This window comes from Anabrus simplex, chromosome 1 (genome assembly GCF_040414725.1).
Source record: "Anabrus simplex isolate iqAnaSimp1 chromosome 1, ASM4041472v1, whole genome shotgun sequence".
Lineage (NCBI taxonomy): Eukaryota > Metazoa > Arthropoda > Insecta > Orthoptera > Tettigoniidae > Anabrus > Anabrus simplex.
Window position 1 is genome coordinate 392,556,271 of NC_090265.1, and position 15,791 is coordinate 392,572,061.

The window sequence follows — 15,791 nt, forward strand, 5'->3', positions numbered from 1 at the left end:
TTTTGTATTGGTCAGGGTGGCTCTAATTAATGCCAGCAGTTTCAAATCACCTCCAAATTCATTTAAGATGTTTAGCAGGACTTCCCGGTCAATGGAGTCGTACGCTTTCTTGAAGTCCACAAAGACAGACACATACTGCTTGGACCTTAGTGTACAATATCTGATGATCGTTTTGAGATTTTGGATCTGTTCCGCTGTTGAGCGACCTTTTCTGAACCCTCCTTGGTATTCACTTATTTGATGTTCGACTTGTGCTTCCAAACGCTCCAGGATGGCAAGTGATAGAATTTTGTAAGTCACGGGTAGCAAAGATATTCCTCTGTAGTTGTTGATATTCTTCATGCTGCCTTTTTTGTGTAATGGATGAATCAAAGCTATTTTCCAATCTTCGGGTAGGGTCTCCTTGTTCCAAATTTCTTCTATTTGCTTTTGCAAGATATCAAGTGATTCTTGTGGGGCATATTTCCATAGTTCTGCTACTACTGAGTCTTCCCCCGGCGCTTTGTTATTTTTGAAACGGACAATGTGGCGCTTGATTTCGTCTCTGTCGGGTGGTCTGGAATTTGGGTATCTGAGTAAGGGGTCCTTAGTCTCAATGGGGCTTTGCGGTTTAGAGCAATTAAGTAAATTCTTGAAGTAGTCTGCCAGAATGCTGCAATTTTCTTCATTTGACGTCGCCAGTGTGCCGTCCTTTCGCTCAAAGCATAGAGATGATGGTTTATAGCCAGTGAGTTTGCGTTTGAAGGCTCTGTAGTAGTCTCTGCTTTCATTCTTCCTAAAGTTTTGTTCTATCTTTTCAATGAGAGATTTTTTGCATTTACATTTCTCAGTTCTGAACACCCTAGCTGCTTGGGCACGTTGGGTTTTGTACGTTTCCCAATCATTTTCTGATTTCGTAGAGTAGTACTGTTTCCACGCATTGAATCTTTCTTTGAGGACTGATTCACAGGTACCATTCCACCAGGCATGCTTTTTGCTTCTCTTGATTTCTGCAACGTCTTTGGCGGCCTCAACAAGGAGACTTTTGGTGTTGTTAAAGTCAGTTATTTGGTCTAGCCTTCTCCTGGAACTCCTCGACCCTGTGCCGAAGTTTATCATTGTCGAAACGTGTGATCTGTTTGGTTGTCTTCCTTGTGTTTGCGGGAATTGGTTTGAATTTGATAAGAGACATTGATGCCTTTCTTTACCTTGACATTCATAATCACAGGGCTGTTTCTCCTGGAGATTGCAACATGATCTGTTTGGAACTCTCCAAGAGTATGGACGGGAGAACGCCAAGTCATTTGCTTTCTGGGTATATGGCGAAAGTGGGTTGACATGACCTGCAGGTTGTGATTTTCGCAAATGGACACCAGTCTTTTGCCATTGGGATTGGTTCTTTTGTGAGCAGGGTAATTTCCCATAACTTTCTTGTAAATTATTATTATTATCATTATCATTATTATTAACTAAAGAAAAAGTTGCTTTAAGTTAAATTAGAATGATTTAGTTATATCAGTCAATGATGAGGCAACCTAAACAAAATTTTGCTTATATGTGAACAGCACTCTTATATATCAACCGTTCAAAAAGTTTGTAGCAGCAACTAAGAAGGGCAATGGGTTGATAGCTTTCTACCTTATTGCTGGGTTTGCCAGGTTTCAGAATAGAAATTGTATTGTTATAATTTTAGATAAGAAAGGTTCAAAATTATTTTAACAAGAAAATTATTTTAACAAATGCAACTTTAATTTGAAGTTCCACTTGAATAAGCTTTCAGTTCAAGAATTCCACAAGACCTTGAGAAAAACTAGTCTACCCGTGCAAGGTGACCTGCCCCTTTTGAATCTTAATAGATTAAATCACGCCATCCAACTCTGCGTGATGTGGCTGACATGGATGCTAAGGATTTTCAATCTCTTTGTGAGTGGAAATGTAGATGGAAAGCAGCAACAGATGTGTGCCTGCATACTTTCTTCTCAGGTCCCAGACTTCCAAGCGGATCCCACCTACCACGCAAGACCTGGACTGCCCTGAATAGAATCAGAACAGGACATGGCCGGTGCAGAGCTGCTCTCCACAAGCGGAAAAAACTACCTAATCCAGACTGTGACTGCGGAGGTCCACACCAGACTATTTATCATATCATCAGGGAATGTAAGATTCGAGCCTATCACGGTGGTGGTGATGATGACTTCCTGCTGGTAACTCCATATGTTGTACACTGGATTGAAAAACTTTATATTCAGTTTTGAAGTAGAAATTACTTTGTTTCTCATCTGTAAATATATATATTGTACCGGGAACACCGCTACGACAGAAGTCCGAAGTATGTTTGTTGAACTTCCCGCGAGATGGAAGGTAGGCAGCCTGCTGAACGCGGTGACGTGCCCAGCGAGTGACGTGGCCGCCGTAAGCCAGCTATCCGCTACCATATATGATAATGATCCAGCTCGTCCTCAAAAGTACATTTTGAGCTAATTTATCGCTATTTTGACATTGCCAACTTAAAAGCCTCTACAATGGACATCCTCTCTTCAGATTTCAAGAAAATCCACCGAGTATTATAGAAGTTATAAGGGTAGATAGTACCCGAGTTCTAGACACTTCCATGCGGACGTGTATAAAAGGAAGACCACCCGACCTACGAATTCAGTGTCTGTCACTCCGCCGTCTCTGTGACACGGGTGACAAGAGAAGTGTTGTGCGTGTCGAACTTCTAGTCGACAGTCTGCGAAATCCAAGTTCGGTATTTTCTCTAAGTGTTGTATCAAGACTTTGTCATATTCTTGAAGTGCCTGAATGGGACTTTACTTTTGAGAGCATCGTATTGGAACTTTGTCATATTGCCACATTGGGACTTTGTTTTTTTCGTGTGTCGTGATTGGACTTTGATGTTTTGTTAAAGTGTCATATAAGAACTTTGTTTTTTTTTCTGAAGCGTCTCATTGGAACTTAGTTATTTTCGCCAAGTGTCGCGATAAGACTTTATTATTTTCTTAAGGTGACGTACTGGAACATTGTCATCGGAACTTTATTTTCTTCGAGTGTCGTGTTGGGACTTTAACATTTCGACACATTGGAACTTTGTTATTTCTACACATTGGAACTTTTTTTTTCTAAGTGCCACATAAGGACTTACTTATTCGACGACGATTGAATTTCACGTGTGTTGTGTATCGCATTGAACTTACGTTTCGAACTTATTCAAACTTATATTTTTGAATCAATTTCTGGAACATTGAACTTAGGGGACATTCAACATTACGTTTAATTGTGAAATATGCAATGCTTTCCAAGTGCTGCACAGGGACTTATGTTTTGATTCTTAAAGACTGTGACAATTCGGAATACGCATATCGCATTTCCCTAAAGCCTAGAACTTTCCAGTATTTTGAGTGATCCATAATTTATGAAGTCAGACTTTTTCTTTCGAATATTATTTTCTTTAATGGCTATTCACTTTGCTTATTAATGCAACAGGACAGTTTCCGAGTGCTACTTATTCAGTTCATTGCCAATATGTTTTAAACCTTCAGAACTATGCATTTAGGACTGCAGTAACAGTAATCCTCTAGAACATCCTGACTTACAGTGAGCTTGCCTTATGAACTTACATTTCTACCAGTACTTGTTCTTCGAGTGATTATTCTAGAACGTTTTTGCAGTAATCATAATTAAAAGGTCATATCTGTTCAGACAGTGCCCTGAATGTGTGGAGTGCCCGTACAGGAAATTCAGGTGTGAATTACGTCTCGAATCGAACCCAGGAACGCGTACCAATCTTCGAGACATTCCAGAACCTCGAGACTTCCAGAACGTCGAGACACTTCCAGAACCTCCAGACGTTCCAGAACTCCTCATCCGAGCAGGTGTGGTCCCTGCCCAGTCGATGTCCAGCACCATCCCAGGACTTGGAGATACCAACCAGCCATGACATTTCCACGCTGCTGTATGAAGGTGATATCAACTTGCTCTTGATGATCAATAAACTCAATTTATCAAAATAATCTCTCAAATTGATAACTATACCTCTCTCTGTACCAGCTCCAGTGATAAAGCCACAACCGAGATTAAGAATCATGCTCGTTCATTTAATATCAAGCGCCTTAAAGATATGAACACATTTTTACGGGTACAATATATATATATATATATTACTGATATTGCCTGTATAAGCCATACGCTAAATAATAATTTAAAATTCTTAATAATCATCCACCTGTTTAATATAATTATGTAAATATGTGTAATTTATAAAAAAATTTAAATATATTTACGTCAATCTGGAACCGAAGATGAAATTTATCAGATGTAATGGAAAAGAAATCAGTGTAAAAAGTGAAGACCTGATTTCATGTCAGGTACATCAAAACTACAAAAAACATTAATTATGATTAAAATATCGCATAACTTTTATTTTTTTTAATTTAAATGTTTGCACTTACTATTTTTGACATCTACATGAACTGTTTATCATATCCTTCAGTACAAGAATTAAAAAGAATTGAAATATCACATTACAGAGGACAAAATTGTAAAAGAAAATGGCAAGCATTTACAATAACAGTATCAGATGGGAACTGTGCAGTTTCATTTAAATTCCAATGAATCACATTCTCCCTATTGTCTTCACAGATGAACTTATAGAATAGATATCTATACAAAACCAAATTCATTTATAATGACAAAAATACACTTTTATGTATACATTCATAAGAAATATGACAATCAGAAAGCACAGTAATTGTATTGTTCTAATTTTATATAAAAAGGTTCAAAATTATTTTAACAAATACAACTTTAATTTGAAGTTCCACTTGATGAACAAGCCTTCAGTTCAAACACTTGATTTGTGCTACTCCATTATCAAATTTTAAAATACAAACTGATTGGTTTTACTTCTTGAAGTGCAACAGAAACTTTCGAAATTCTTCACAGGTGTTTGAAACAACTAGCATTTTAAATCTGCATAAAAAGCAGTAAATGCATAATGAGTCTTTACAAAATTAGTACATTTGTAACAGTTCGTATCTGAATTGAAGCACTAACAATCCAGTTGTATCATGGCACTGACAAGACTTGCCTGCAACAACCATAGAAAACAACAATAAGTAAATATTAAATAGCACAAAAATTGCATATACTTTCTCTTCAAAAGTACAGTATATTTAAAAATAGGGTCTTATCCCTCACAATGACTATTGGAAATTGGTAAATATCTTAATGCTCTCAGAACATACAGTGTGTGGCAATTATTAAACAGGACTGAGGTGGTGGTGGAGGTGATTGTTTTAAGAGGAAGTACAGCTAGGTAACCATCCTCTGAACAAATTAGGAAAGAAAAAAAAAAAAGCTATTTATTTAATGGACGAAACTGAAAATTTAAAGAGAAAAATAAATGAATGACTAAGCGGAAAAGGACACTGAAAACTTGAAGTTTAGAAACCCTTGATGAAACCACTCTCACACAAAGCAAATGACTAGATCAGTAGTATTCCAGTCATCGGCTAGTATGAGTTTCAGTGATTTCATCTTAGGCCAGAGAGATCGGCACACACTGTAAGGATGTGGGCCATGGTGAATTCGGCACCACAAGAACACATTGGGGGGGGGTCCTTGCTTCTTCAGGAGATAAGAGTATATAGATTTTCCACGATATATCCTCAGCCTGCATAAAACTATGGCCTCTCTCCGTGAAGGCCAGAAAGAGGACCACCACCTGGCAGCCGGCTTCTCAACTGCTCTCAGCTTGATAAGAGTTTGGATAGCTAGCCACTCTGATTCCCAGGATGCCAAGATGGTTCAACATAGCCGAGAACAAATATCCATAGCAGGTACATTCATAGGTGTAATAAAATATGATTTATTACAAGAATCTTACAACTGCACTTAATCACCTTCAAAGTTCTCTTTTCTGTACACTACAGTATATAATGCTGAAAGTCTGTCAACCCATGCAGTACCTTTGCCGTTTTTGCTTTTAACTCTTCCATGGAGACTGAAAATGAATTCCCTTCAACACACTTTTCACTCTGAGGATGAGACAAAGGTAACAGGAGCCAGATCTGGTGAGTATGGGCTATGTTCAAGAACTGTAGCGAGTTTATCAGCCAAAAATATATTCACAGAAAGGGCATCGAGAGTTAGTGCAGTTGTCTTGATGCAGAATCCATGGTTATTTTACCAGAGATCTAGCCACTTCTTCCTCGCCAGGACTCTTCCAGTGCATTCATTGCCTCTTTCTTTCAGGATCATATTGAAAGATCCATGTTTTGTCACATGCTATGACTATTTGCAGAATGTCTGATTGTTCTCCGACATTTTAGGCTGTGACATGTTGCTGAGGTACCAAGCATTTTGCAGGCTGATGTCTAAAATCCAGGAAAAAGTTACCCACCACCATTTTTTGCTCCTAATTGCCACGCAGAATCTGTTGACGTTCTCGTCAATGAGATATTTTCCTCCCATAAATGTATTATAAATTCCAAATAGTGCAGGGCGTTCTACCATGATGACTTTCTTATCTGCCCTGGAACATCTCTTGACCAGATCTAGTGGGAAGACAGGGTGAACTGTAGAAGCAACATTGATACATTTTTTTTTTTTTTGCTAGGGGCTTTACGTCGCACCGACACAGATAGGTCTTATGGCGACGATGGGATAGGAAAGGTCTAGGAGTTGGAAGGAAGCGGCCGTGGCCTTAATTAAGGTACAGCCCCAGCATTTGCCTGGTGTGAAAATGGGAAACCATGGAAAACCATCTTCAGGGCTGCGGATAGTGGGATTCGAACCTACTATCTCCCGGATGCAAGCTCACAGCCGCGCGCCTCTACGTGCACGGCCAACTCGCCCGGTACATTGATACATAAGGAAGTGATTTGACAACGGATCCGCCTAGCGTTGCAAATATGTAACGCCGGGAATATGTGGATCTCACTCGCACACGAGTTATTAATTGTAAAAGGAATCTTGCTACATTCAAACTCTAATGAATTTACTTTAAGAATTTCCTAAAAGAGGTTAATTATTTCCAAGTCAAAATTATATAGCGAATCTTACCTCTTACTGTATGCCATTGTGATAGCTGGAACTTCAAACATGCACCTCGTCAACAATGAAGCGGTGACTATTGGTTAACCGACTCGTAAGAAAGCACAGCACTTCCCTTTACCGAATACGCGTGCAATTTTCATTCTTTTAGTGGAGAACAACTTCATACATTGAAAGAAAAGAGCACCGGCATGCCGTTGCACATATGCAACGCTAGGCGTTCATGGGTTAAGTGAAAAATGCAGAAGTATATATAACCACTTTAACGCAAAAATAGGTTCCAAGAAGGACAATCAAGGAAACATTAATGAACAAGGCAAGTATATACATACTAATAAAGTACTGAAATGTATCTATGATAACAAAGATCAGTTATTTTAATGGAAAACAGTTTTGTATACACCAAACCACCCTTTTGTATGTGTCTCACACATTTTTTCAATGCAACCCTTTTGATGGCATCTAGAGAACAATTGCTTCCGTAAATCTTCCAAAAGTGGTACACGTAATAATGCCCTACAGCAGGAAGTTAATGTGCATTAAATGGTACACCTTTGCAGTAATCTGATTTCACAGCTGCCCAATTAGGATTATAAACAACATATGCTTTTAAGTAAAGCAACATGTTATGATCTGTAAGTGCAATCAACAAGAAATAATCAAATTACTGATAACTAGAGCCATGATTTCCATGCACTATCAAATCTCAATATATGCATGCATTCATGCACTAACATATGGCAAAACATGCAAAATAAACTGGAAAATATGCACTATGAAAATTTAGTTCCTTTTGAAACCTTGTACAACAACTAATTTCTTGAAATTGTCTTGATTTAAGCTCATTCGTTTATCAGTCAGCACATTCTTAAGCACAGAATATGTTCTAAGTCACAAGAAGAGACAGGTGCACACCTATTGCCTGATGTGATAACAAAGACGTGCGACGAGTTAGAGTTTAGGGTAGGAAGTTCCGGGATAACAGCGGAAGAGGGTTCAATGCAAAACCAAGGTTTGTAAACTGCTATAACGTGGCGCCGCAAATGTGCGATTTTTTTTTTTTTTGTGTTCGTCTAACAGACGAAAAATGAGCCGTCAATGAGTAACGCACAATTTACGGTTCAATTTATAGCAATGTACAGCTGTAAAACTAGGACACCTTATTCCTAAGAATTAAAGATCGACGTGGGGCCTTTCGGCTTCCGTCAATGTTCACTCAAGCAACAGATAAAGTGTTTGTTTAATTGGATTATAGAACCTCTACCATATGTACCAACTTTGGTTGTCAAATAAGATGCCAGGAACACATTCTCTCCATCTCTCAGTAATAGACATACTGTATAACGTGGAAAAGTGATCCCAAACATTCAGAAAAGGCAAGTAAATATTATATATGTGCCAAAGTCAGAAGAAAAGTTATATTATGCAATATTAAATGTCCATATATTCACTATTAAATCCAAAATCTTCAAAATATGCATTGTGTATGAATGTTCTCCAAAAAGGCCAAAACATGCAAACATGCACAGACAAAGAATGGTTATTTGGAACTATTAAGCCATAAAACGAATATTTTCAAAGTTTGAGAAATGTAACTAGCTTATTTAAAAACATGCATTTGCATGGAAATCCGGGCTCTACTGATAACATAGTAGTAAAATGAAATGAACATAAATTACAAAATAAATATCTATTTGAATACCCTTAAAGAAATCACAATTTGCTCACAATAAAATAGGCTCCACAATGACTGGATGGATGAATGAATGAATGAACCAACCAACCAACCAACCAACCAACCAACCAACCAACCATTCAATGAATCAAAAAACACTAAGTTTCCAGTTAATGTAGTTCAAAAAGGTTTTTAATGGAAATACACAAAAATCTACACTTTACCTGCTATTCATGAATCAAGGCCTTTGCGTTTTCTCTTAATACGAGCATAGGGTCCAATATCAGGATCCATGACAAAGTCGTACAGAACACTGACCCAGGAACTATGCTGCGGCAGATTGTCATAGTACTCTGCTGCTATCTTCTTCACCTACAAAAAGTAATTAAATAAGTAAATAAAAATAAATGGTCCGAGAAGGCATTCCATATCAAAAATATCAGCCATGAATCACAAACTTACAAATATAAATGGCAGTATTTCAGTGTCCTGTTAAAAAGAAAAAACTAACACTTGATTATCATTGAAATGTTGCTGGCTGAAGTAATCTAACTGTGTTGCCATACAATGTTACCTATATTTTTTGTCAACAGCCACCAATTCTATTTAAGGCAAGTCGTGCAAACTCGTTCATTCCAGACATCCAACTACAGGTAGTTAGCTCCACATGAGAAAGAGCTTTTGTTTTGCAGGTTCGCTACAGGGACTATTTCTCTGAGGGAACCCTCATGACAAATATGTTGTTTTTTTAAATTACAATTTGCTTTACGTCGCACCGACACAGACAGGTCTTATGGCGACGATGGGATAAGTGTAGGAAGGAAGCGTCCGTCGCCTTAATTAAGGTACAGTCCCAGCATTAGCCTGGTGTGAAAAATGGAAAACCACGGTAAACAATATTCAGGTCTGCCAACAGTAGGATTCAACCCACCATCCACTGAATGCACGCTCACAGCTACGCAACACTAACAGCATGGCCAACTTGCTCAGTCGTGAAAAAATTTCCAGGGGAAAGCTTGGACAGTGATCACAGGCAACTTACTGCCAGTCTTAGAAATCCCAAAGGTAAAGTGAGAACAAACGATGTACTGAAGTTTTGGAATTGAAAAATCCTGAGAAAGAGGAAAGGATATCAGAAGATGAATTGTGATTATTACATCTTAATTTTTTTTAGGTGAATGTTGGAAGTTTTGTACAGGAAAATGCTACAAGCTTTAATTGGGCACTTGAGGGCACAATATTGGTATTGGTATTGCTAGAAAAACTAGCACCCGAGTAGAAAAGGAGACTCCCAGGAAGAATGACTGCTCCAAATGCCACTTTAAAAAACAAAAATAAAGTGGCAAGAAAAGAAAAGACAAACCATAAGTAGGCAGGAGAAAATGAAGACAGGGAGAATTAGACTGAAATTGCTGTCACCTGAAGCTTGGAGCAAAGAGGAATACAAAACACAAGAAGACATCCAGTGCATATCCAAAATGATAATGGTACACAGGCAAAACACATTCTATGAACTGGAGAATGCAACCCTTGCACGCCATCAACCAACGGAACTTGAGGATGAAAATGGTCTGTGCATAATGTGACGCCGATTCCCTCACCCAAGCAGAAGCAGTGGCATTGGAGCTGCGACAACAGTTGATGCAGCAAAACAGCGCAAATCCAGGAAACTTCTCTGAGCATTCAGCAACAGATAACTATACCGCTTTTCACGAGAGTTTAATCCTGATGTAAACAAATAGGCAGAGCACCTTGCCTATGCACGTGGACATGGATGTAGTTGATTGAAGAAGCAACCGTCGCACTCACTCGACTGTATGTGAGCTCGAAGAAAAGTAGTACATCGCATTTATTTTATTTTATTTTATTACATTTAGAGTTTGGAAGAGTACATTGTCAAATTAAAATACAGTTGTCATATATACCGGTATATATATGGTTTTGTTTTCATAAAATAGTGATTAAATAACGAGAAATGAAGGCACAAGGCATGGTGTAATACAAGTCTTCTCGCAGTGAGGGAAAGTCCCAATCTGTACAGTGTGGAGATAAGGTGTTGTGTCTTGCAGCAGCGGTCAGTGTCAGTATTCATAGTGAGAGAAATGGAACAAGAGGTAGGACCGTTGTGTATAGTGAAGCACAAAAGAGGAAAACTGCTCAGGAGTGACCATATGCAGTGCATCGTGAATGTGTTCAATAAACTAAGTGAACAAAATCCAGGTTTAGTTGTTTATTCAGAAGTTCAGATCTTCGCACTGTTGTTGTACGTGATGTGCAGCCCTGTATGTCCGAAAACGAGATGTTGACAGGGTGGAGGTCGGTACTACACGCTCAGCGAATCACAACATTTTCTTCGGCGGAGGCGTGGACATACCATGTTTACATCAGGATTAAACTCTCATGAAAAGACATAGTTGTAGTTTTGGTAAAAACCAGAATTGTTCATAAACAAGTGATTCCTCGAAAGGTCAACTTCTTACATAGTTTCTCTGATTAGTGTTGGGAGAGGATGACTACCCAGTTGTACTTCCTCTTAAAAGAATATTCTGCCGTTGGATTGGCTGCTCCTCAATGATAGGATTGCCAGCAATCACTACAGCAGCAGGTCCATAAAATCATTCAGCAACACCTCAAAGGGAATGAAGGCAAATAGTGCACAGTGGCAAAAGTACATCAACATTGGTGGGGAACACTGTAATGGAATATGTACAATTTATTTATTAAATAATTAGTGTAAAGAAAGAAACTATATAGTGTCAAACATTTTTGAATGTGCCAAGTATTACAAAAAGTTCTCTCTATACCAATACAAACTTTGTATTCACTATTCTAATCAGTTTCTAGCATATAAATTTGTCAGTTAATGGCATTATTTTCAGTTAGCTAAGTCATTCATCTTGTTTCTTCAGAAGTTCCTACATTCCCATATTAAAGCAAGCATTGATGCATAAGGTACACATAGTTATAATGCCTATAACATAATGAGTAGATTAAGTTCATACACATACAGACCTCTGGAAGTCTAGATCCTGGAACAGCTGGGAAATCGTGGTGTTCATTGTGGTATCCAACATTGAAGGTAATCCAGTTCAGGCATCCATAATAAGAGTATGTCTCGTAGCCTTTCCGGAACATGTAATGCTCAGCGACAAAGTGGCCAGCAACTGGATGTATACCCATGGCTAACAATGAACCAACAACCATGTATACTAATATCTTCCCACCTAAAAGAAAAAACCAAAGTGCACACACATTCTAAAAATGTTATAAGGTAGTAGTAGTAGTAGTAGTAGTAGTAGTAGTAGTAGTAGTAGTAGTAGTAGTAGTAGTTTGGTCTTGACTGCTGAAATGCACTTTGTATGAGCTTATGTCATTTAATCAACTGCTCATCAATTTAATTTAGACATTCAGTAAAAAAATTCTTAGATGCCCTTCATAACAAAACAAGAATGAAATGTCAACCAATTAGAAAGAAGAGAGAGAAGAGACTTTGCCGACAGAACATAGGATACGACTACAATTTCCTCTATTAAGTTAAAAGAAGATATAAAATGGTTCAACCTTTCAATACTATTAAAATAAATGTTAGTTTACATTCCTATTTAATTAAAATTGGTACCGGTTTCGACTAGTATTCTTGGTCATCATTAGCCGATCACAAGTAAGTAAAACAATGCACAGATAAATAAAATGTGTTGTTAAAATAATTGTGTTAGTTGCTGTTAGTGAAGCACTAAAATCTTTAGGGAGCACTGTGCGTTGAAGTTTAGTCAAACACAAATAAGAAGCACAGGTAAAAATGTGAAGTTAAGATGAAACCGTCAGATGCAGTTAACGAAGCACTATAACACACTATCATGCCTTTGCTGGCGAGATATACCACACTATGGAGCACTGTTAGTTGAGTTTTCAATGCCTAGAAGTCTAAAATCAAATACGTATTCTTCAGTTTCACTTCAAGACACACAGTATAATTTTGAGGATCAGCACTACATGCCGATGGTTCTAAAAATCATAAAGTCGTAGATCAACTATGTTAGTAAGACGTGTTAGAGAACACTGTGTGTGAAGAAGTCTACAAGCAAATAAGAATTTAAATGTAGTTCTGAGCAAGTTCTTGAAGAGTTCAGTTGCAGTTCATAAAGCACTGTTTAAATTTAGCAATCAACACTGCGTGTCGATAGTTCCAAATATCATAAAGAAGTTGTATATCAAATATGTAAGCGTAGTACGGAGCAAGTTCTTGAAGAGTAGCAAGACGTATGTGTCAATCGGCACTGTGCTTCCAGAAATTAGTGGAAAGCCGATGAAAAAATTTAAAAAAAGATAAAGTATCAAGCTTTCAATGCTGATATGAGTGAAATAGTACAATATAGTTGTATATTATTTATCAAAAGAGATATAACTAGTTAAAGAAATTTGTAAGTTAGTTTAATGAAGTTATTGAAACATGACATAAAAAGAAGAATTGTGAAGAGAAAAAAATACTAAAAAGAGCAATATTGAAACAGTTGAGGAGCGTAATGACACAGCGTGATATATCTTGGAGGTAAAATTTGAGGTCGATCTTAGAATAGCATGAAGTATAAATTTGAAAGTTAGAGTGGTCTAAAACATTCGATGTGTTAGAAAATGTAATTCAAATAGGAGAGTGAAAAAAGAAGGTAATAAGGAAATAAAAGGTTGAAGTAGAAAAATAATGAATAAAATAAAGGAAGGAATAGGGAAATAAATGCGGAGGTGAAGTAGTTTAAGGTGGATCAGAAGGAGTGGGTTATAGGTAGAAAATGTTTGTATGAACTATATAAGGATTGGAAAATTGAATTTGGGTTTGTAAATTTAGCATTTTTGAAACAACGAATAATGTAGTCAAATAAAATTAGGTTTTTCAGAAATTTCATTTAAATTCAAATTGGCGTTTAAGTATTGGTCGAGATGAATAAAACAATTTTAAGTAGTGTTTAGAAGGGGCCTTTCTTAATAACTTTAAATATTTTGATGTCTTTATCAATACTGGTGAAATTATGATTAGAATCTTGCATGTGTTGTCCTATAGCAGAAAATCTGTTGTATTTTATGGCACTGATGTGTTCAGAGTATCTGATATTAAAGTTACGTCCTGTCTGTCCGATATACGAAGAGCTACAGTAATTGCAATGAAAGCTGTATACTCAAGATTTAGAAAAAACATCAGATTTATTGAGTTAGAGTTGTGTAATAAATCAAGATTTCTGTTATTGGTTCTGAAAGAAATTTTCATGTTCTGTTTTTTAAGAATGTTGGTGATTTCATAAGCGTTTTGAGAGAAAGTAAAGGTGAAAAATTCAGTAGGTTTGGTTTTATCTTTTGTTAATGTGGATTTGGAGCAGTGTTTTAATTTATTAATAATACGGTTTATGAAAGAGTTGTTGAAGCCATTTAATTTTGCAATAGTACGGATGGTGTTTAATTCATAATTCTTTCTCTTAATATCATTCTTCAGACATATGGGAATTCCTTTTGAATATACGTACTATTTCGAGTCCAAGGAAAAGGGAAATGAAATTACATAGGAATGCTGAAGTAACCCTGTAGTTAATTGTTTCGTATGGGGTTCTTTCCAAACCTTTCATTAGGGCCGTCTTATGTTCTGGTTTGTGTACATTCTGAGAATTGTAGTTGGCTGGGAATGCTACCAGTGACTGCTTACTCACGTTACAGTACCAAGGGATTTTCCAGCATATCTTTTATCATTTTATTTAAAACTAAGATTGTCACTGATAAAGCTGAGGTCAGATAGTTGAACTGAACTTGACAAGGAAGACACTTTCATGTTCTGATTGTCGAGGCAGAAATACCATAGCATTTCAACTGCCCAGTAAACATGAAGAGGAGGGACGACCATGTTGAGATCTCGAGGCAAGAAAAAGTGTAGTGCGATAGGACTTTCAGTGAGAAAAGCTCCCTGAAAAATTAAACTGCAGGAAAACAATTGTATAGAACGAAACTGACATGTTAAATGTGTGGGAGGAAAATGGGAATCGAGGAATGAAAAAAAAGTGGGAGTCCATTTTCACAGAAGTGAACACTGCAGTATAGTGAGTGGGCCAATATTAGAAGAACAAGCGCATGAAAACTGAAATGTCTAATTGAAGATGTGTTCTTACATTTAAAGTATTTCTTTGCCGCTAAAATGTTTAATTTTTACAACCTTGTTTTAGCAGACATCTCTTGTAACGGACATTTTTCCATGTAACAGATGGTATCTGCACAAGAGAGATTCAGCTGTACCAGCCCTCCTGCTATTCTTACATTTCTTGCAGTACCAGGAATCTAACCCAGGCCCCCGAGTACAGCAGCTAATAGTATCAACTGTTAAGCTATGGAGGCGGACAATTCTATGGTGAACACGCAACATGTAGTCTGGTCCTGTTATTAATAAAGATGACCTGTACCATGTCCTGTTTCTCCAGGATGAGGCCAATACCCTGGTAAGGTGACTACGGACAACAACCAAGTCCATAATTGTCAACACTTGTGCCATCCAACACCATCAACGAAACCTCTACATTCTGCAGAGCACCTGACTTACCAGTGCTCAAGGAGGCATCTTCAAATGTACAGACCAACAATGTCGGAGTTCCCAATGGATGTAAAGATGAGCAAACCATGGGTGAAATGTTTTGTGATGCAGCATCAAGCAGAATGTTTTAACAGATAGTCTAGCTCTCATATTCCTTTCCTCCAAATTGTTCATGGCAGGTTTGTTCATATACTGTCACTCCCATTGCTGTCCTGGGATCAATTTAGAGATCCTTTGCTATGAGTATGTGTCACAAATCAGAGATGAACAAACACTGGACTTGATTAGGGACAGTTATGAGAAAATGGCCTTGCCCATTGCACCTGGAGTACCGACATACTTCTCTGCAACAACTTCACAGCCAGTGAAGAAATGTGAAGATCATCTGGGATTGCACAATGTCCAAACCTGGATCAAGATGGCCCACACCATATGTCCTCATTAAAATGTCTTATTGAGTGAAAAATATTTTGACAATTTCTGCCATTTCATTCTGCTGGAATATGTTCATCATACATGAAG

General features: G+C 37.5%; 1 protein-coding gene across 3 annotated transcripts in view; it reads right to left on the bottom strand.

The window, feature by feature from the left end:
* Positions 1–4,370: 4,370 nt before the first annotated feature.
* The window catches only part of ifc (delta4-sphingolipid-FADS-like protein ifc), a 125,765-nt gene continuing 114,344 nt past the window's right edge, over positions 4,371–15,791 (bottom strand). For all 3 annotated transcript variants that reach the window (XM_067134997.2, XM_067134998.2, XM_067134999.2), the window contains 3 exons: positions 11,720–11,931; positions 8,932–9,079; positions 4,371–5,065 (listed from right to left, as the gene is read on the bottom strand). In XM_067134997.2, coding sequence (XP_066991098.2) covers positions 8,939–9,079; positions 11,720–11,931 — 353 coding nt within the window. In that variant the 3' untranslated portion in view covers positions 4,371–5,065; positions 8,932–8,938. The remainder of the gene's footprint in view (positions 5,066–8,931; positions 9,080–11,719; positions 11,932–15,791) is intronic.